Genomic DNA, 24,301 nt, shown 5'->3' with positions numbered 1-24,301 from the left:
CAATATATTTAACAAGCCTAATATTGAATAAACGACGATATAGTAGGCTTAGAAATAACATGCTTAAGTTCGTGCTTATGGCCATAGCTGGCGCTGTTGTCAATGATATTAGTTGACAGTAGTATAAAACATGTTAGTGGCTTCAAATTAAAAAAAAACTAGAAATTTAGAAATTACTTTTAATTTTTTACATTGTGATTTTGACGTTTAACAAATACTTTCAATTAATCATGATCAATTGTGAGTTACCAAACAACAAATCCTGGATTTTCTCGGAAATCCAGACATCTGGCAACACTAGATATAGTAGAACTCGTTATTTCTACACCTATCAGCGAGGTCGCGTTCATTTAATCGAACAGTATTCATAAGAATATTAAAGTTTATAGAAAGGTGGATTCTTGCACTGCAAATTAATACTTCACTTTTAATTTTTTTGAATCAGATGATTTTTTACCGCACATCTGTTAATTTGTTACGTACTGTGGCGATTCGTGTAATTCAATGATCAATACAGCGGCGAATACTAACAGACTAAAAGTTTATGATGATATTTGAACAAAAATTTATTTAAAACCAATCCATTCGACCGTTAACAAGAATGACTAACATCTAAATTTAACTGTAACGGGCATAGGTCTATCGATCACATTTTACTAATGACAAACTATAGGTGTGTACGTAAACGCCTACAAATGTTTAATAATTTCTATAAGCAAGCAATTTTCGGTTTTTGACGGGTTTAGCCTAATTCGAACATAAAAGAAGACAAATAAAGAATTGAAGTACATATCTGTGACCTAAATTTCCAATTAGAAATATTTAAAACAATTTGGATGTCTCGAAAAAGAATAGTAGACAAAGTGAGGCTTACCACATTTTATAGCCCCTAAAATATTTTGAGTTTAAAAATCTAAATTGATCAATTTACAAATAATACAACTTAATTGTTTTATCAAGTGTGTATACCGGGTGCGTCTCAAGAGTGGCTTACCCCTATAACTTTTCTATTTTTTTTTTCGATAAAAAACGAGATTTGGAATGTTAGTATAATATTCAAATAAAGTCAAAAAATACCGAAAAATCAAAAGTTGTAATCATTTCCGGTGAAACGGAAGCGACCGAAAACAATTGAATATACCATACCAAATATATACGAAATCTCGTTTTTTGTCTGAAAAAAATGTATGGGCCAAGTAATGTCGTCTTATAGGACTTGACCTCGCCAAATTTTAATTGAGTGTCATTTCCTAGCCGTTTTTGACGCCGTTTTTTTTGTTCGTATGGTATATACAACTGATGCGTTTAAAAACTAACTCTGATAAAGCTTTCAGTTAAATTGGAAATTATAAAATGTTAGTACTACCACTTAATAGGATTTAGATATGTTAGTATGTTGTTTATCCTGCAAAATTTAAGTTTATTTCTTTATTGGGTCACTAACATAGAGCGTGCTCAAGAAAAGTTATATTTATGAAAAAATTAAAGAAATAGTAAACTGACTTACCGGGAATAATTTTCTGGACTTCTGCAGGGTCCTGCTGTGGCTTTTTGGACTTAAGTGGCGTGGTAGGATGACTGTGGAACCTTTCTGGCAAGTCTGGCCTGCCGCAGGTCTTGCAGGGCGGCATAAGTTTGATCGATGCCGAAGGCGATTTCGTCGGATTGCTAGCAAGCGCTGGAGGTGCGACTGTAGTCTCACGCTGTTTGATGGTCGATAGAATCGGCTTTTTTGACGGCTTTTTGTTATCAAATACGAGAAAATGACATTAACTAAGTATACAGGGGAAAATAGTACCTACTTAATTTTAGCGAAGCAAGTTTATGCGGTCCATATAGGAAAAGATGTTTAGAAAAAAGAATTGTCTTGTTATTATACTTTCGATATATTAATATACCGGGTGCGTCTCAAAAATGGCTCACCCCCTATAACTTTTTTATTTTTTCAGATAAAAAAACGAGATTTGGTATGTTAGCATATGACATAAATTAGGATTAACTGCTTTGAATAAGAAGACTAAGGAAGGAGCATAATGCTATCCATGTATTCATGCATGGTGGGCGGAAAAAGCGCCATAAAAGCACTCTAGGGTGGGGATCCTTGACAGTTCTGTTTGACGATTCATTTGACACATTTGAATTTGATTTGAAATTTTGTGGATTTGTCAGTCTTTACGGAGCTTATTTTATGTTATTTATTATTTATTCTACTACTGATAGTTGTATAAAGTAAATCTAGATGGAAATTGTGGCAGCACTTAAATTAACAGTGACACTATCGCGATTTATCGAAAAAGACTCTAAAATAGTTGGTTGTGTAGCGTGCGGTAGATCTCGGCAAAAATTGAGTGAAATAATGGAACAACTTTTCGCTAGTAAGTGACTATATAATATACATACGTGTAGTAAACCGATCATTTATGAAATTCACTTAAATTAACTAAATTATATATTTTTCTTGCATTTTAGCTTTTATTTATTACTTGTCAAAGATTAGATGTCAAAGAATTTAGATACGTTAATTTGATTTACCTGCTTCAGTAGCGTATCGGATGTTTGTGGTAATAAATACTTATTATAACTTATCTATTTTTATTAGAATTATATATTTTTATGACAATTTTAATAACTACCAACATTAATTCACAACGTAAAATAAAACAACAAATTATTGAGTCTACTCCACGTCTACCCTACATCATAGTTTTACATTTTTTAAATAAAATTAGAACGACACTGATAAACCGGAATTTAAATCGGCCATATTTGAGGCCCATCGCGGTGTACCTAAGATTTTTGATATGCTCCTTCCTTAGTCTTCTTATTCAAAGATTAACTGACGTATTCAATTTTTTTGGTCATTTCCTGTATCACCGAAAATGACAACAACTTTTGATTTTTCAATTACACCCTCGGTATATTTTTACTTTATTCAGTAGAAAATGACACTGACCGAATAGAATGACATATCATATCATCAGTGAAACGTGATAACCTGCTAACTCCATTTTTACGCTAATAAGTTTTTTATACCATTAGAAAGAGAAAAAAATACTTTATAAGTAGGGAAAGCAAATACATTTTTTTCCATTAAAGAAAATTTGCTATTTTAACTCAATAATATCTGCTAACTCCCAGTGATCTGAATCAGTCTGTAGCCACCGAAATGCTGCTATCTCCGTAATTTCCGTTACGATCACGCTAAAGCAAACACACGGATTCTTACTCGTATGTTTCTTTAGTACAGTACGTCGATCCAGGGTCGCACTAGGCCAAAGGGGCCCGTGTGGCAATGTAAGGAGGGGCCCGTCTGGATTTATTTGCGTATTTTTTCGCCTTACGTTGTAGTCAATTTTTTCTTATTATATACAGGGTGAGTCTTAAATAAGTGCAAATATTTTTGGGGGTAGTATATTTCGACCCAAGAAACACGATTATGAGGTTTTTTGCGCGAACATTTTTTTTTGAAAATTTGGAATTAAAAAAAAATTGAATTTTTTTTTAATTTTTAGTTTAAAAACATACTTTGTTTGTAATATGGCAACATAGGTAGTAGATTAAATTTACAAGAAAGAGAATCCAATGATTCTCAAAATTATAGCAAAGAATTGGAAACTTTAAAAGTGAAATAACTCGGTTGTTTTGGATTTATTTGACAAAAACGGCAAAGAGAAAATATTATGTTTCTTATATCGAGATTTACCAGCCCTGAAAATATTTGCACTTATTTAAGACTCATCCTGTATAGAAATCAGGGAACTACTAATGCAAGGTAAACCCATGCAACGCAAATTCCATAATGCAATGCAAAAGCAAATATTATTAAGAATAAATAGTAAACTATAAAGGGGCCCGCGAAGCCTGGGGCCCCCCTAATAGTTCTATATATAATATGGGCAGTCCGACCCTGCGTCGATCTGTTCTGTAAATACGGAGGATCCGTAAAGGGTAAGGGGAAAAACGAAATTCTCTATATACTAGCATCATCGGCGTGCTATAAATAGTTTACAAATAGCCCCATTACTTACTTGTACAAGAATTTCCATAATACCTACTCAGTTTTATTTTTTTCAACGGTTTTCCACGTAAATGATACATAATTTTTATAAAAATTAAAAAAGTAAGGAGCAAAGTAATAAAAATTTAATAAAATCACGCACTGTTTTCCAAGCTCGGTCTACTACCGTTGTATAAAAATTAAGATAAGCATGGAAGGATTCTACATGATTCTACCATATCTTCTAAGAATTATAAGTTTAACTTTCAAATTATTTTCATATTCGTTAAGTCCAAAATGCTGCTACTTCAGTTCTTTAAAAATGCATTAAAAATTTAGTTATCTTTGGCCTTGTATGTTTTGCTTCTAGACCGACGATATTATAAATATACAGGGTAGCCCATCGAAAACGTTCCGCAAGGCATAACGGCAAGGATATTTTTTTTTTCAAAAAATCCAAAAACACGTCAATTTTGTTTGTGAGGGGGACAACTTTTGCCCCAAAAATGATTGCAAAATCTTCAACCCTCTAAGCGGGGGTGTCATCCCCCAATTTTTTTCAAATGAGTAGGGGGGTCAAGTGGTACCACAATGAAAAGGGCTTTTTATTCTCTATACTTTCCCGCTTCGTTTTTGAAAATCGGTCGAGGCATTGAGAAAATATGAAGGATTGAAATTTGAAAAGTTTATTTAAACATTTATCAGAGTAAATGATTAAGGATAAATTCCTTCGACCAATTTGCTGTTTTTTCTTATTATTTCTAGATGTTTACGCATTTCTTCACTTGCCACAAGGTTGAACGATCAGGTGCGGCAGTTGCTAGATAGCTGTTCTGTAACTTGTGCGTTGAAGTTCTCAATTCTCAATAAAGTTCTCAATCTCGCGCACGTGCGTTCAGTGTGAATTGCACCTAGGGTGCGATGGCTGTGTTAAAAACACTAACGTTTTTCGTGTCTTGTTCTGGCCTGTTAAAAAATGCCTAAATCATTTTTTTAATCATATCTCAATTTTTTCAAATGGGACAAGAGTGGCTCATTATTTGGGAAAAGCATTTTACCAATAATTTAGGACCACACACTTGGTATTTCGAGTCAAAAGTTGTCGTTATAAACTGCATGTTACAATTTCAAATAAAACATATGCAAAAATGTCAAAGTTGACATATGTTATGTCATTCTATTCAGTCAGTAAAAGTCAAATACGTTTAATTTTTTTTAAAAAACGTATTTGGTAAAAGTAAACTCAGAATAAAGTAAAAAATACCGAGGGTGTTATTTAAAAATCAAAAGTTGTAGTTATTTCTGGTAAAACAGGAAGTGACCAAAAACAATTGAATGCGTCAATGAATCCTAATTTATGTCATACACTAACTTACCAAATCTCGTTTTCTTATGTGAAAAAATAAATCAATTATAGAGGTGAGCAACTTTTGAGACTCACCCAGTATATTAAAACAAGTAACGGTAGATTCTGAAGATTTTAAGGCGAGTCTTATTTTTTCCCCGATATTGTTTCGCGGTTCAAAAAAACTATACCGGATGCGTCTCAAAAGTGGCTCACCCATAAAACTTTTTTATTTTTTTAGTTAAAAAACGAGATTTGGTATGTTAGTATATGACATAAATTAGTATTGATTGACGTATTCAATTGTTTTTGGTCACTTCCTGTTTCACCAGTAATGACTACAAATTTTGATTGAATATATAGAGAGAAAATAACACTCTGAATAAAATGACATGTCATATGTCAACTTTTGACATTTTCGCATATGGTTTATTTGAAATTATAACATGCGGTTCGTAACAAATATTTGACTCGAAATACCAAGTGTGTGGTATCAAATTATTCGTAAAAAATGCTTTTTCCAAAAACGCTAATGAGGCATCTTCGTTCCATTTGAACAAGTTGAGATATTGTTAAAAATACGATTTGGGCATTTTTTAACCGGCCAACATTAGATGATCAAATCCTATTTTTCCAACGCTCCTTGATTAAGAATTAGTGTTTTTAACATAGTCATGGCATTCTAGATTGAAATTTAAAATGCAATTTTTTATTAAGCGAGAATGTCGAAAGTTGACATATGATATATATATACCGGGGGTGCGTTCATTTCCGGTGAAACGGGAAGTGACCAAAAACAATTGAATGCGTCAATCAATCCCAATTTATGTCATATACTAACATACCAGATCTCGTTTTTTTATCTGAAAAAATAAGAGATTTATAGGGGTGAGCTACTTTTGTGACGCACCCGGTATAGGGTGATTCTTTAATTTGGAATAATTTCAGTAAATCAAATAAAATTAATTTTTGTTCCTTCTTATAGTACCTATGTTAAATTTTGCTTTTTGTGACATATGAAAATTATATGCAGCGTGTCCCAAATTTGATACATAATGTCATCTACAATTATTTTAAATTGCAACTCTAATTTTTTCATGATTACTTATAAAGGATATATCAAGTTACACATGCATCCCAAAATTCAACTTTTATTCCTTGTCAGGTAAAAGAGATATTTAACCAAACCTTATCATTATCTAATTTAAAAAATTAATTCAACTCGAAAGTCACAAAAGGAACTGAAACTGGTTTTATACAGGGTGAGTCTTAAATAAATGCAAATATTTTTAGGGGTATTATATTTCTCAGGACCCTAGAAACGCGATTATGAGGATTTTTTCGCAATATTTTTTAAAATTTTGAATTTTCTGAAAAATCTTTTGGAACTTTTTTTAGTTAAAAACATTAATTTCTTAATAATATATGTCAACATAGATAGTAGATTAAATTTGCAAGAACGAAAACATAGAAAAGATGGTTCACAAAATTTCAGCAAAAAAACATTTTTTTTGGAAATTTACGAAGTAAAATAACTCGGTTATTTTGAACTTGAATTTTTTTTTGACTTATTTTTTTTTGGATTTTTTTTACTTATTTTGAAAAACGGCATAGAGAAAATATGTTTTTTTATCGATATCTACGAACCCTGAAAATACTTGCACTTATCCTGTGTGACTCACCCTGTGTAATATGTCGGTTTTAGATATATTATTTATTTTTAACTGTTACTAACTCACTCTCAAAATTTGATTATTATTGTTGGCGTCACTATATTTCGGTGATTTTAGGGCCTTCAATTTGCTTGAGCTTTTCGATCTATATCTCGAAGTGATGTTAGTAGTTTTTGCACTCTTGGTTACATCGTTTTCAGTATCGTCGTTGCTTTCGTTGGTCGAATCGGCCTTTCTTCTTTTTCTTCTCGTTCTATTATACATTTCTGGACTTATGAGACTTAAAAAAATATTGAAGTGTTAATGCTGATCTATACCGGGTGCGTCTCAAAAGTGGCTCACCCTTATAACTTTTTTATTCTTTCAGTTAAAAAACGAAATTACTACGGTCATACTAATGACATAAATTAAAATTGATTGACGTATTCAATTGTTTTCGGTCACCTCCTGTTTCACCGGAAATTACTAAACTTCTGATTTTTAAATGGCACCCCCGGTATTTTTTTACTTTATTCGATAGAAAATGACACTCCGAATAGAATGACATATCATATGTCAACTTTTGACATTTACGCATATGGTTTATTTGAAATTGTAACATGCGGTTCATAACGACAATATGACTCAAAATACCAAGTGTGTGGTACCAAATTATTCTTAAAAAATGCTTTTTCCAAATATGCTAATGAGCCAACCTCGTTCTATTTATTTTTTATTAATATTTAGTTATGATTAAAAATACGATTTGGGCATCTTTTAACCGGCCAGGACAAGACACTAAGAACATTAGACGATCAAATCTATTTTTCAATTACTTCTTGATTAAAAATTAGTGTTTTTTATACAACCATGGAACTCTAGATTGAAATTTAAAATACATTTTCTTTAAGCGAGAATGGCAAAAGTTGCCATGTGATATGTCATTCTATTCAGAGTGTCATTTTCTATCGAATAAAGTAAAAAAATACCGAGGGTGCTATTTAAAAATCAAAAGTTGTCGTAATTTTCGGTAAAACAGGAAGTGACCGAAAACAATTGAATGCGTCAATCAATCCTAATTTATGTCACATACTAACATATCAAATATACACAATATCGTCTTTTTTATCTGAAAAAAATTCAAAAGTTATAGGGGTGAGCCATTTTTAAGACGCACCCGGTATAGGGTGTCTTGCAGCAAACTATTTTGACAATAGGATGAAAATATTAACGAAACAAGTATTAGAAGTACCAAACGATAAAAAAGCGGCATCAAAGATTGCTAGGGACTGACAATCGATCGTCGCCCTAGACATCATTACTTGGTCCGTACTCTTCTTTATTTTTTAATGGTGCTTACTGCCGGTTGGCCTGTAGAAGATTAATTTTTAGTTAATTTATTTTTATATTAAATAAAATTTTTAAATGGTATAGTTTAAAATTCGATAAAAAATATTTTTTTGGAAATAGATTTGTGTGTCTGAAAACGTTCTATCCTCTTTTAATCTTCCTATCCCCCTCCTCCCAGGTGCCTTCTCTTTTGAGATTGGCTATTAATATGGCATATGACTCTCTGTCCAGAGCTTGGTGAATGAGGGTGTTTCCGTCGGTGTGGGTCCAATCTCTTATGTTACGTAGCTATGATTTCTTTTTCCCCCTATGCTACGTTTTCATTCGATTTTTCCTTCTATTATGAGCTGTATTTCTTCATATTCTGAGTGCCGCATTATATTGTTGCGGACCCGTGTGAACTCGACCTAACCTAACTATATGTCCCGCCCTCAGATGATCTTAACATCGCATTAAAGAATATGTCCGAGGTAGGAAGTCTTTTTGATTTTAATTGTGCCTGTTAGGTGTGCACGAGTTTTCATTCTGTTTAAAACTTCATAGTTTGTTGTTCTCGAGGTCCAACTTATCCTTAGCATCCGACGATACATCTACATTTCCTACGCATTAAGGCGTTTGATATCTTCTTGTTTTAGCGTCCATGTTTTGCATCCATACTGAAGTAAGTGCCCTTTAATAACATTTTAATGGGGCTAATATCATTTTAATGTTCTTAGCCTCGTTGGTATATATATTCTCGGATGGCAGAAGAACTTCCGCATATTGAGGAAACCAGCCTTAGCTATTTCAATCCTTCTTCTGATTTCCTTGGAGTGCAGTGGTTCAGCTGGCTGTGTAATTCCCTGCCCAATTAAATATGTCTCTGCGTCGTTTCGAGATGGACGCCGTTTATCATTATGTCGGTGTTTTCATTGTCTTGCGGATGTTTGTTGAAAATCATAGTTTTTGTCTTGACGGTGTTAATCTCTAGACTCATCCTGATACTTTCTTCTGTGAGTTTGTCCATTGCGGTTTGCAGCTGGTCTTCGGATTCTGCTAATACCACGGGGTCGTCTGCGTATCTTATATTGTTTATAATTTTTTAGCCCCTTCTGGACAATTTTGAAGAGATTTTCGGATTATGTATTCGGCATAAACGTTAAACAATAATGGTGACAATATGCATCCCTCTATGTATACCTCATCCTTGTAAGTGTTCCTTATAATGATAATATCTCTCTCATCCAAGCCTACTTCAGTGGAAAGTTTTCAGTGAAAACTTAAAAATTAATTTTTCGTGCTGTATTCGATCGAAGGCTTTTTCGTAGTCAACATAACATACGTACAGCTTCCTTTGGACTTCCAAATACCTCTCTGCGATTAACGTTAACCTCAGGATGGCTTCTCTTATCCCCCCTTGTCCCCCTTCTAGAACCGTATTGTGATCTAGTAAGGAAATCATCACAATCTTCCTATAATTTGTGTTAATTATTGACAAGTTTTATGTCAATTTTTAGTAAATGACGTCTAGAGCTTCACCTCGCCAAAATTATCATCGATTGTCATTCAACAGCCGTCTTTTACGCTTTTTTTTTCGATCATACGGTATATCAAGTAAATTAGCGAGATCCCAAAAAAGGTTTTGTTATGACTGGTTGTAATTTCGGTTTCTTAAGGGTGTTCTTTTTTTAACGTGTTAAAATACAAAGTATAGGGTACGCTCAGTAATCTATAGGCGCTGTTCTATCCATGAGTCAATAAAAGTTTAACTAAAAACGTGTTACATATAATTAGTGATGGGATAATTCGAGCGAAAATTCGCTCGAGTACTCGATTATTGACATAACCAACATCGCTCGATTATGAACGAGCGATGCAAGTGACGAGTACCCAGCGATGAACGCAAGCGATCCTAGAATGAAATAAATTGAAATACGATTTTAATGTGACATATTCGATAAAAAGTCGAGCGAATTTTCTACATACATTGCAGGTGGCCAATTATACGACGCCGTATATGTATATACAGGGTGGTCCGAACTGTATTTCGGAAACTTCAGCAGCATATTCTGCACATAAAAATAAGTAAAAAGTTCGTATAAATGTATGTCCTAAAATGCTTAGTTTCGGAGATACAGGGTGTAGAAGTTTCATTTTTATTTCAATTTTTTCCAAATACTATCTGAAGTGACGTCAATATTTGGATGAAACTTGGTGTCTGGGAGTTTTTTAACATGAGAAATGTTATGATTTTGATGTCAATATGACTCCTACTAGTAGAGGGCGCCACCTACATATTTTTTAACTGGTTTGAAGAGTAATAACTTTTCGTCCGTACCTGTATAAAACTACTGTGTAAAAAAATACACATTTACGACGTTTTTTTACGTGAAGAAGGTCTCTTGGTAAAAATCGCTACGAGTAATGGTTTTCGAGATATTTGGAATCGAAATTATCAATACCTGTCATCATTGACCTAAATTAAACCTATTGACTAAATAGTTATTAGACTGAAATCATAAATTTGAAAAGTTTTTGTGCCAAAAGTTCAACAGAAACTGTTTTATCATCATTTTTTGCAGAAAAATTTATGATTGATTTAAAAAAAATAAAAATTTTCCAAATTTATTATTTCAGTGAAATAATTATCTACTCAACGAGATTATTTTTCGTCAATAATGACATGTATTGTCTGTTTCCATTCTAAATATCTTAAGAACGGTTGCTTGTAGCGATTTTTACAAAGATATATTTTTTACGTATTTTTTCGCTCGGTAATGTTATACGATCAAAAGGTAGGTACGAACAAAATGTTATTACGCTTCAAAACAGTTAAAACACATGTAGGTGGCGCCCTCTACTAGTAGGAGTCATATTGACACCAAAATCAAATTTCTCATGTCAAAAAACTCCCTGAGACCAATTTTCATCCAAATATTGACGTTACCTCAGAAATTATTTAGAAAAAATCGAAATAAAAATGAAACTTCTACACCCTGTATCTCTGAAAGTAAGCATTTTAGGACATACATTTATACGAACTTTTTTACTTATTTTTATCTGAAGAATATGCTGCCGAAGTTTTCGGAATACAGTTTGGACCACCCTGTATATTTATCCGTTGCGTATCTGAGGGACAAAATTTTATGACCTACATCGACAATGGACAATGCTTTGAAATAAACTAAATCAAGCGATCAAGCGAAACGCTCGCCGCTTGCTACTTGCCATTCATCACTGCGCACGCAACTTACTGCTTGCCGCTTGGCGTTAACGAGTACTTACAACAAGCGACGCGACGTGACGGGTGAAAAACCGTATTTTTAAATACGAGTAATATTACGCTCGAGCGATCACTCGATTATTGCAATCGCTTGAAACTTGAGTACTCGATTATTGAAATTAATCAGTTTTTCCCATCACTACATATAATGAAGTGCGTCGTTTGTCCGCTAAGGATCATCAAACTTCAAAAAAATAAACACATGTTTTAAGATATTTTAAGAAGCGTTATTCCGATGTGAGTGAATATATCTTGCTAAGTGCTTTAACATTTGACTTTCACAAAAATCAAGAAAAAGTACGGGAAGGGTGAAAACTACCCCCATCCTTACATAAATTTGAGTATACATGTTTTCCAACTCCACTGACGACAGATTTTCTTTTCGTAAAATGCATGGCCCCTCTAGTATTTGCTATATTTTTGTCCCTTGTAAAAAAAACGCCACTTCGCATACTTTTTGAGTGTTTTAAAACCCCCATATTTACATTTATTATTTACCACAATGATAAAAATAAAGGCATTTTTGTATACATTCGTTGGGAGATACATAAATTCATATTATAGTTTTCAAAAACGTATCTACATTACATTTTCTATATAAATCCAAGTAGCTCCTAGGACACCTAGTATACGCAATGAAATGTAACACAAAATATAACAAAAAATATTTTTTTTAATTTAATCCTTACACAAGTAAAACATTTTCTAATATACAAGTTTATTAATTTTGCTATTATAATTATTGTTATTTTGTATAAAAAACGAATATTCAACTTACCTTAGAGGTCTGTGAATCTCCTTTTTTCTAATAACTAAAGGCATGCGACACAGATTTGTTATGTTCAGAAACTCTTTTCTGATAGTGCTCATATCAATTTTATCTGGAAGTAAATTAAATGTATTAAAATTATAGGTGTACCTATACAGGGTGAGTATTAAATAAATGGAAGCACCCTCGGTATATTCTTACTTTATTTGATAGAAAATGACACTTTGAATAGAATGACATATCATATGTCAACTTTTGACAATTTTGCTTATTGTTTATATGAAATTGTAACATGCGGTTCATAACGACAATTTGACTCGAAATAGCAAGTGTGTGGTACCAAATTATTCGTAAGAAATGCATTTGCCAAATATGCTCATGAGCCATCCTTGTTCCATTTGAAAAAATTGAGATATATGATCAAAAATATGATTTGGGCATATTTTAACGGGCCAGGACAAGACACGAAAAACATTAGATGATCAAATCTATTTTTCCAAGGCTCCTTGATTAAAAAATATTGTTTTTAACGCAGCCATGGCACCCTAGATTGAAATTTAAGATACGATTTGTTTTTAAGCGAAAATGTTAAAAGTTGACATATGATATGCCATTCTATTCAGAGTGTCGTTTTCTATCGAATAAAGTAAAAATATACCTAGACACAGTGGATCGATCCAATGCAATTTGCTGGACATTCAGCATTTATGCAAAATTTCTAACTTAAGACATTTTTTTTAATAAATGTGTTCTAAAATCTTAAAATTTATTAAAAATAGTCATAACTTTATTATGGATAACTTACTGAATAGTGCAGGGGTGTTTTTCCAGAATATATTTATTTGAATTTCCGTATTAAATTGACTATTACAAATTAAACTGCATAATTTCATACTTATTCCAAAACTTAATGAACTTTTTATCATATTTTTATTCTATATGAATTATGAGCTTGCGATTTGTTCAGTTCTTTAATACCAACATGTATTCAATAACAATAATTTTCAGTCTTAATTATTGTATAGTGTATCACAAAAAATTACATTTTAATCTTGAGTTTTAAAAAAATGCTTAAATATATATAAACTATTTTTATTATCTGTTATTTTTATTATCTGTTATTTTTTATTATCTGTTATTGCGTTTAAAGGTTCCTTAAAAGAAATATAAAAATATTTACTGCCACTAGGCCCCATTTTGGAAATATGCAGGGTGGCGCATTAGTGCGAGAAAGTCCAATATTTCGAGCAATAGTCGTTGTTAACAAAGATATGAGAAAAAGTTCTATACAGATGTTGCATGGTTTAAAATGGTGCATATCCTAAAAAATATTTTGTTGCATACAGAGTGCCCCAAAAAAAGTTATGATAAAGCTTTAAGTTTTTTTTAAATTGCACTCAATTTAAAAAAAACTTAAAGCTTTATCATAAGTCAATTTCAACTGATTCACGTAAAATATACAGGGTATATACAGGTCCATTTAAATTAAAGAAGTTATTGCCGTTTAGAGCTAATAATTATTTAAAATAAATTTATAGACACTAAATTTATAGACTCTGTATGAGGTAGTATTCAGAAAATCTAGTAAATACAAAAATTTCAGTATACATACATACAGCCGTTACTCGCTGACGAGTATTCGACACACATAAAGAAGATGGTCACGCATGGCGTTTTCTTTCATGAGCTTTTCTGTGACTGAAAAGCCCGATACGTGATGTTATCTGCCTACCGCACTCCGGACATTCAAAAATCTCATTGCTTTGTTGCCTTTTTACTTTTTGGTTATCGCTGTTAACTGAGTTTACAACTCTTCTCCATTGAGTTCTATTGTGAGCTGCTGTTTCCCACTCATTCTGCATGTTAATCCCCTTTAAGTTTTCGTGGAAAATGTCCTTGTACCTTTTCAGTTGTCCACCCGGCCTCCTCTTACCGTCTACAAGCTCACCGTAAAGCAGAGCTTTTGGTATGCGATTTTCTTGCATTCTGCATACGTGACCAGCCCATCTTAAGCGGGATTTTGTAACCATGACTTCAATACTCTTGCAGTTAGCTTTTTCAACGACCGATACGTTTGAGACATGATGGAACCACCGGATTCTTAAGAGTTGTCTAAGGTGTCTCTGTTGCAACTTGTTTAATGCGTTTATGTGTCGGCGATACGGCACCCAGGTTTCACTCCCATATAATTACTCGGTACACTGCAAGTTTTGTTTTGGTACTCAAGTCATGATTGTAGAAAACCCTGTCTTTTAATTTTCAGAATGCCCTTGAAGCGCTACTAATCCTGTGCTGAATTTCAGAGTCGATATTGGCCTTTTCCGAAATCAAACTGCCAAGGTAATTGAATTCCGCCACATATTCCAATAGTTCTTCTCCGATTTTTATAGCATTGTTGTGATCTTCCGGGGGAGTGCACATGATTTTGGTTTTGTCGATGTTTAGCTTAAGGCCCAAAGCCTCGTATGCCCAGGTAAATGTGTTCAACATTTCTTGTAATTGTTGTAAAAGCGCATCTCTGTTCACAGAGTCGAAGGCTTTTGTTAGATCGATGAAAGCAACATAAAATTTAGACTGCTGCTCTTTTACTTTTTCCTGCAGTTGACGGATGGAAAATATGGAATCGACAGTGCCGCGGTTAGTACGAAAACCCGTTTGCGATTCTGGAAGGATTTTTTCTATATATGGGTGCAGGCGGTTTGACATAATTTTTGCAAGAATTTTTCCGCCGATAGCCAATAGTGAAATTCCCCGGTAATTTCCGCAGTCTGATGCACTTCCTTTGTTCTTAAATATATTCACTATATTCGCGTTGCGAAAGTCCTGAGGTACCTCTCCGCTTTCCCATACGACATCGAAGAGAGCTTTAAGATGACCAATAAGTTCTTTACTTGCACACTTATAGATTTCCGCCGGAATCGCGTCACAGCCAGCTGATTTGTTGTTTTTAAGCTGTTTTATGGAGGTCTCTATTTCCTGTTCTGTTATTGGGATGTCTAATACATCGAGGCTGTTATACTGAGGTATCGTGTTTAGTGCTTCCATATTGGGGTTGTTTTCTTGGTTAAGGATATGGCTGTAATGTTCTTTCCAGCGATTTCGGATTTGTTCTTCCTCTTTTAGAAGTTCGCCATTTTGTGCCATGATTGGGCAGCTTACCTTCTTGGTTGGACCGTATACTTCTTTTACAGCCTCAAAGAATTTACGATAATCGTGATGCGTGGCGTACTCTTGAATCTGATTCGCTTTTTCTGACCACCAGTTATCCTTTATTTGGCGCAGCTCTCTTCGAAGTGTGTTGTTGGCTGCTTTAAAGCTGTCTACCAGTCTTGGATTATGTGGATTGGCAGTGACTGCTTGATGTGCTCTATGCTTTTGTTCCAACAAAACCTGTATATGCGGTTGATTTTCGTTAAACCAGTCTGGTTGTTTCTTTTTGTTCGACTTTTCCAGTACTGCTTCGCTGGTTTTATGAATCGCATCCCTTAATTGTGTCCAGCCTTGTTCAGCTTCCAAGATTGAGATTGAAGTTGTCGGTGGAAGTGATTCTTTGATGGCTTCCCGGAGGGCGTCGGCGGTATTGTTGTTCTCTAGACCCCGTACGTTCAATCTGGTCATGTTGTTTTGCTTTTTACAGTGTGGATGTTTGGGTTTTAACTGGATTTTCATTTTTGAAATTAAAAGTCGGTGGTCAGTGCCGCATTCGGCATCTGTTCTGGCTTTTGTGAGCCTAACATCTTTTAGATGCGTCCTTCGAACGATTATGTGGTCTAATTGATGCCAGTGGCCTGATCTAGGATGTTTCCAGGTACCTTTAAACTTGTCCTTCAACATGAACCACGTATTGGTGATGCAAAGATTATACTCTGCGCATGTTGTTAATAAGCGTTCACCATTGCTATTTACGTTTCCTATTCCATGTTTTCCCAATACGTCAGGCCATATTTCCTGTTGTTTGCCAACACGGGCATTAAAGTCACCTATCAAGATGATCCGTTCGTGCTTTGGAATTCGTTGGAGGGCATTTTGTAAAGCTTGGTAAAATTTATCCATATCCTCAATTTTAGCGTCAATGGTGGGAGCGTAGGCACTAATGATGTTGACGTAAGTTTTGTCTGATATGGGGTACCTTAGGGTCATAAGACGTTCGGAGACACCAATAGGTACTTCTGTTAATTTAGTGGCGATTTTGTTTTTGATTGCAATGCCTACGCCATGAATTCTTCTGTGTGTTGCGGGGTGACCTTTCCAAAAGAAGGTGTAATGTTCCTCAGTGAGACTACCTTCATCCGCAAAGCGGGTTTCGCTTAGAGCGGCAACATCTATATTTAATCGATGGAGTTCCTGTGAGACCAGTGCTGTTCTTCTCTCTGGTCGATTTGAATTTATCTTGTCCAGTAGAGTGCGGACGTTCCACGCCGCAAACGTAAAACATTGATGTTTTTTGTTTCTCCGATGACAAGCTCGTGTAGGCACCCCCTCCCGGAGATCCGATTGAGGGGGTATTTTACCTCCGGACGATAATTTTGTCCCACTCGAATGTTCCATCATTGCTGTGTGTAAGCTGCGTGAAAAGGGTTAACTGTGGCGGTTATGCTGCCGCACAGTTTTGGCTGCAACTGTAGCATGGGATGGCTATGGCACAGTGAGGACCGCGACGATAGTTCCCTTGTGCTACGTTCTCGGCCAGCTAGGTGTAGTTTACTACTCCTTTTCCCCAGAAGATGGTAGGTCTGAGGGTTGTATAAGGTTATACCGCCTATACTCGGACGTCAGAGCCTCGTTTGTGTAAACAGGGTGCACCACGTGAAGGTGAGGTTGACTTTTGGGTAAGCTAGGCTATATGTACCGCTTCAATACCCCTTACACCCCGTATAATATTTGGTTTTAAAAACATAAATATGCGTAGAGAAATAAAGCATTAAAATTGTTAGTGCTTTTTCACAAAATTGTAAATATTTCAAAAACGAAAAGATTAAAGTACGGTAAACCTTAATTAAATTACGTTTATTTTAATAGTAAAAACTAAAAAAGTAATAATATACAGGGTGTTCCATTCGAAAAAATACAACTTTGATATTTTATTTATTTGGGACACTCTGTACGTTTTGCAAATAATTTTAAAGCATAGCTTTAGTGGTCCATCAACAATCCCATCACTCATAATTTCCACAAACTTAATCATTTGGCTACAATACTCCGTGTCAAATAGCGTGAACAACCCTGTATATTTTTAGACTGATAGCTAATGTCAGTCAATTTTTCTACTAAAAAATAAGTATGACGAATAAAATCTTGTTTGTTAGGTGTCAAAGTTGATAGTGTAAGAAATATCTCACAAGTAAGTAGGTAAAAATCATGCATGCAATTAGAAAATACTTTTGGATTTACTGTATTTAGTATTATATATAAGCCGCCATCTTCAGTTCTTGGAAAAATAAAATTTGGGACTAACATTAAATACTAATAGTCATTTCTCTTCAAAAAAAATCAAATTTGTCCAATTCAGATTAATAGTTCTAAAACAAAAATAAATGTACATATTTCCGTATACCTCGATCCACTATGTGCGAGGGTGCCATATAAAAATATAAAGTTGTAGTCATTTCCGGTGAAACAGGAAGTGACCAAAAACAATGAAATACGTCAATCAATCTTAATTTATGTCATATACTAACATACTAAATCTCGTTTTGTTATTTGAAAAAATAAAAAAGTTATAGGGGTGAGCCACTTTCGAGACGCACCCGGTATTATCTAACAAAAGAACAACAAGAAATGTAAAATTGCTAAATTTGTGAAATTAAAGTACCAAATTGGATATTTTAACTTAACTGGCCAATGTTATGTTAATATGTTAAGAACTGTTATAGAACAAAATAATTATTGTTCCAAAAAGTATGTAATTCTGACTGATAATAAATTTCGCGCGCAAAATTTATAATAATAAATTTTAGCGCTACTACAAATATGTAAAATTAAACTACCCTTGTTAGATTTTGTGAGGTTGATTGTACACATTATCTTTTACGTGTTTGTCTGACCATTGTACTTGACTACTTTTCGCTCACCTATAAATCGAATGTCCAGTATGGCAGGCTTGTCCAAAGTGGCGGTCAGTGGTCTTTGGCGATCTTCATCTTCAACTTTTTTGTTTCGTCTTAGAGGCCACGTTTTCGTAAACAATTTTAGACCCGTCTTGTTTGGCATATTAGAATTCGATCTAAACCTATCGATAGACCTTCACCACCGGAGGGTGTGTTTCGTGCGGCTGCCAAAACGAAACTCCTCACACGAACAAGTGAAACGAAGGATTTTCCATTTAAGGGGTTAATTTGAGTCATTTTCCAACGAGCACCGAGGTGAAGAGGTCGCGTAAAGTGTAACTAAACAGAGAAATACCCAGTTCCCAGTTTTACCGTATGTACAGCTGGTTCCAAAAAAAACACGACTCTACACATTTTTTTCGAATATTTGAGCAGTGTATATTTATGTGTCAAGTATTTTGACATGTTAAGGTTATTGTGATATTGAATAAAACAACTTTGCTTTTGACAAAGTGGCAATAGTCAGGCAATAGTATATTAAACAACGAGTTTCGAAAACGACGTTTTCCACACGAGTTCGACAGTTTGTTGGCTCGAGCCGCAGGCAACAAGTCGAATGACGTTTTCGGACGAGTTTTTTACGCTATTTTTTCTACGACTACATATTAGCAGCAGACTCACTCAGTTTTTGCCAGTTTTGTGAAATAATTTGCGATGTAATGATGACATTTTTCGGACGGCTGCGTTGCGTTTGGCGTTTCAGCTAAACATTAGAGGTTAAAAATGTTAAAATTGGCCCATGTCGTGTGCAAAATGACACATGTGGTGCGCTAAATCTTTAGCACACAACAGTTTGCAAAACGCCAATTTCAGATCGAGTTTTCCGTGTGTCAAACTGCATTTTCTAGGCTAGTTGTAGAAAAATATTTTTTTCAGACTGTCAGCATGACATGAGTAGAGAAATGGGGGACTCGTATCATAGAATACCATACTGCCCGAAATAATAAAAATATGTTTCAAATCGTATTCAATTTTATTGGAACCAACTGTACAGTCTGTCTCTGGTCTGTTCAACGATAAAATCTTTGACTTATATTAAATCCTTATTTTATATTACAAAGAAATATGTTGGTACAAGAATGCAAAGTAGGAAATTATCATAATTAATTTTAAAATAAAAAAAATTTGGTGACGAATGATTACTTGTAAGAAAAACTGTATGTAGAGAAACTGTCTGTGTGTAGAAAAAATCTAATGGAGTTATTTTATTTAAAAAAAAATTAGGGTGTTTGTTAATACAAAACAAAGGTGTGTGTTAAACAAAAAACACCACATACAAAAAATCCATTAAGAACTATTTCTTATTTTCAAACTTTAAGAAACTTCTTGTATTTATTATTATACTTATCACTATAACTTATGTACAAACAAATAAAGTTTACTTACTGAATTTTATATACTTACAACTTAGTTAACTAACTTTAATCATATTTTTTTAAAAAAATAATAAACCATAATATACCAAAACACTATACTTTTGCACTGGACGCGTGTTTTGCTTACCATGTTAGTATCATCAGCAGATGATTAAAACTATACTAATATCTACAATTAAGCGTTTATATACGCGCTCAGTTGCCATAGAGTAGGCGTCGCAAAATTAGCCAAGCGAGTCAAAAGCAACCGAGCGTAACAATTAATTACCGAAACTAGAGCAATATGAACAGAACAAATCATCTGCTAATGGTTAGCGAAACGCGCATCCAGTGCAAAAGTAAAGTGTTTTGGTATATTGTGGTGAACTAGTGTTTTATTTTGCTGTTGTAACACCAAAGGTTCCAACCTTCAACTGAATCAGTACCTTTTGGCCTTATCTCTTTACAGTATTAAAAGCTATTATAATTTACCTATCGTGTGCTATCTTTATTTTACAGCTACTCTACTTTTTAATACTATATTAAATACGAGGTGGTATGCAAATTTTACTGGTGGCTAATACAACTTTCGAGTCTACACTTACTTTCTCTTGATTCTTATTTCATTTAACATTAAAAAACACAAAATACACGTAATAAAATCAACCAAAATGCAAAATCAATATCGCAAATATTTATTATTTTTTGGAACGCTGTTTATTTGGTATAATTTGGCACAAATTATAACCTTTAATTTGACTAGAGCTTGACAAGCTCCAAAAATCTTAATTCGAGTTGTAACGCATTTGCATTTGTCTGTAGTTCATCGTTCAGTCACTCCAATCATATGGAAATAATTGTTTTGAAATAAACCAATAAGACTCGTTGAAAACAACAAGCGACAACGCCATCACTACAAATTTGAGGTACGATAATTAGTATCTCGGAAACCGTAATAGATACGAAGATGGTTAAATTGGGACAAAGTTGCGCCCTTGGGATATTTACCAAGATTACATCAAAAAAGTTTTAAAAATTTCAAGGATTGCTGAGTTTTTGGGAAAGGACGTATTTTTTGAAAATCAGTTTTATTTTTTCCTGTCGTTGCTTTTTAGAAAATCAAAAAACTAATTGAGGCGTTTTTTGCAAAAACCCCATTTGTCAATTTTTTTCCAAAATCTACTTACGTCATCTATAAATTGATGGAGTATTTAACTACATCCCTTGCGTGAAATAATTCCGCAAAAATGATAGTAGTCCAAGATATAAGCGACAAAAATATTGCTGATTCTGCATAAATCCCATATATCCAGGTACGTTTTCAGGGAAAACCACAGATGTCATTGACTTACGTTGTTTTTACGGAAAACTATCAGCTCTTATTATCGAAATTTTCGGATGTTTTCCTTAAGTCTGCTCATCCACCAGTGAACCTGGGGTTGTTTTGGTAAGACAGACTTATAAGAGATAAACGTGGTATACCCAAAGAATTTGAATTTAAATTCTTCAATAATATACGTTTAGATATTCCACAGCGAAAAAAAGAAAACCCATAAGATTTAACCGAATATTTTAATCAAACCGAGATCAAAAACTTTTATAACAGACTATTCACGGAATCATCTGGTCCGTCCAAGCGGATTACGGATTTAGATGAGGATGATATCAGTAGGTTCTATGAGTGATGAAAATTAATTATTAATTTTATTGTACCTACATACATGTTTTGAATAAACATGATCTTTTGAATAACAAAATATGAATATAATTATATAAAAATAATCATTTAACAAAAATGTTTTAGTTTCATATTTGAAAATATCTTTTTCTATAAAAAAATTGCCTGCAAAAACCCCATATATCAAATTAAAAATGATCCCTATAATAAAACCGAAAGAAAAAATATATATTATTTATATTGCGAAATGTGCCTAATTATCAAATTGATCAACTACTAATATTAAAATTTTTGTAATCAAACTTACATCCAATTAAAAAACTTTTTTTACTTTTCTCGAAAGTTGCTATTAATGACAAATGGGATTTTTGCAAAAAAAGCCTCAATTGCATATTTTCATAGCCACTTTATTAAGGCTATTTGATAGTGTTTTTAATTTTTAAAATTAGCTGATAATTTGTGAGGCCAACTTAATTTTTTTAAATACGGATCTGCATTTTTTATTTCCGGTTTTGAAAGAACTCGGTCTCCGAACTACAACGATATGCCATACTTTATACTTTTTTTGTTTTGGGTACCTTAACAACAACAAAACTATTTAATTATTATTTAAAATAATTTCAAGTCCGACTCTGGTTTTTTTAAATATTTAATCTGATTATATTACAAATTATCAACTAATTTGAAAATCTAAAAATACTATTAGATAGCCGTAATAAAGTGGCTATGAGAATGTGCAATTAGTTTTAGATTTTCTAAAAAGTAACGACAGAAAAAAATAAAATTGATTTTTTGAAAAATAAGTCTTTTCCAAAAAACTCAGCAATCCTTGAAATTTTTAAAACCTTTTTGATGGCATCTTGGTGAACATCCCATAGCGCAATTTAACCATGTTCGTTCTATTACGATTACCGAGATCCCAATGCTCGTCCCTCGTATTTGTAGCAGCCTGTATAAGCCCATATAAGGTTAACATAAAAACTATTTTCTAGTGAGAAAAATGAATTGGTATAGACGTCATCTGTCTTCATTCTGTCACCGTCTGTCTAAATCTGACCTGGGTCGTAAAACATATTAACCAACCAACTTTTTCCAAGTTTTTCGGGTGCGTTTCAAAAGTGGCTCACCCCTATAACTTTTTTATTTTTTTCAGATAAAAAAACGAGATTTGGTATGCTAGTAAATGACATAAACTAGGATTGATTGACCTATTTAACTGTTTTTTGTCACTTCCGGTTTTACCGGAAATGACCACAACTTATTTTAACAACGAATTTTAAATGGCACAATGGCACCCTCGGTATATTTTTACTTTATTCGATAGAAAATAATACTCTGAATAGAATGACATATCATATGTCAACTTCTGACATTTTGCTTAAAAAATAATCGTACTAAAAATTTCAACCTAGAGTGCATTGGCTGTGTTAAAAACACTAATTTTTAATCAAGGAACCTTGTTGAAATAGGTTTGATCGTCTATTGTTTTTCGTGTCTTGTTCTAGCCGATTAAAAGATGCCCAAATCGTATTTTTAATAATATCTCAATTTTGTTTAAATAGAACAAGAATGGGTCATTAGCATATTTGAAAAAAGCATTTTTTACTCATAATTTCGTACTCACACACTTGGTATCTCGAGTCAAATTGTCGTTATGAATCGCATGTTACAAATTCAAATAAACCATATGCGAAAATGTCAAAACTTGACATATGATACGTCATTCTATTCAGATTATCGTTTTCTATCGAATAAAATAAAGAGTGCTATTTAAAAATCAAAAGTTGTGGTCATTTCCGGTGAAACGTGACTAAAAACAACTGAATACGTCAATCAACCCTAATTTATGTCATATTCTAACATACCAAATCTCGTTTTTTTATTTAAAAAAATAAAAAAGTTAGAGGGGTGAGCTACTTTTGAAACGCACCCGGTATAGAGAATTTTTGTAAATTGACACAATAGCAGTTCTTACATAACATATGTCAAAATATCACAGGAAAATTGAATTTTCTGTTGTTTTTTAAGTATCCTCTGTCAAAATCTTTTCTGAATACTTGGACATACTTTATAATTTGTTTTGTGTAGTGAAATACGTCGAACTCTTCATACAGACCTCAATGTTCAGATATATCAATTTGATTCCCACGCGCAATATCAAACACCTCCATTTTTTGTTTTTACCTACATATAGGCGTTCGTTTATTCAGACTACTGAATCATAAACGAGCACGACCTGCAATGTCAAAATACCATTTTGGGGATTCATCGTCATCGAATATACAGGGTGGGTCTTTACATAATTCCCAGGCAAAAAGCTTGACTTCAATTTCAGCTTGAAAAAGCTGAAATATTTAACATTTATGTTTTAAAATATCCTCTTTTAGAAATAACACATATGTACAGGGTGTCCCACTAAGAATGGCTCTCGGCTGTATCTTGGAAAGTATTAGTCGTAGGGCTTGCGGAAAAAATATTTATAAGTAAAGAGGCCATGAGAAATTGCTGGAAATTATTTTCAAGTTTGTAGAACGGCCGCCAGAGGGCGTAACTGATATAACAAAATAACAAAATGGATTTTTTAAGAAATCTTGCCTAGATACGATGTACTATCATAGTATAAGGAAACTAGTAGCTTTACTCTTTGTCAAATCCTTTGTTCTTTTTCTGCCACTTTATATGACCTTGTTCTCGCCTCCCGTAACCACTGACGTAGCTGTATAGTCGTAGTCTATTAACTAGGCAAACTATAGTTGGTATAGTCGTGGCACTCGCCATAGTTTCAC

The 24,301-nt window shown here is 33.6% G+C and overlaps 1 protein-coding gene across 5 annotated transcripts in view; it reads right to left on the bottom strand.

Annotated features, from left to right (window-relative positions):
* The window catches only part of LOC115888399, a 75,300-nt gene extending 56,662 nt beyond the window's left edge, over positions 1 to 18,638 (bottom strand). For all 5 annotated transcript variants that reach the window (XM_030908120.1, XM_030908121.1, XM_030908117.1 and 2 more), the window contains exons 1-4: positions 18,447 to 18,638; positions 12,385 to 12,487; positions 7,082 to 7,295; positions 1,508 to 1,739 (exon numbers count right to left, since the gene is read on the bottom strand). In XM_030908120.1, the coding sequence (XP_030763980.1) occupies positions 1,508 to 1,739; positions 7,082 to 7,295; positions 12,385 to 12,487; positions 18,447 to 18,585 (688 nt within the window). In that variant the 5' untranslated portion in view covers positions 18,586 to 18,638. The remainder of the gene's footprint in view (positions 1 to 1,507; positions 1,740 to 7,081; positions 7,296 to 12,384; positions 12,488 to 18,446) is intronic.
* Between the last annotated feature and the right edge of the window lie 5,663 nt (positions 18,639 to 24,301).

The sequence above is a fragment of the Sitophilus oryzae genome, unplaced genomic scaffold (genome assembly GCF_002938485.1).
Source record: "Sitophilus oryzae breed Bouriz unplaced genomic scaffold, Soryzae_2.0 scaffold_738_pilon_pilon, whole genome shotgun sequence".
NCBI lineage: Eukaryota > Metazoa > Arthropoda > Insecta > Coleoptera > Curculionidae > Sitophilus > Sitophilus oryzae.
Note: the sequence above shows the minus strand (reverse complement) of the source record. Positions and strands in the feature narration are given on the sequence as shown.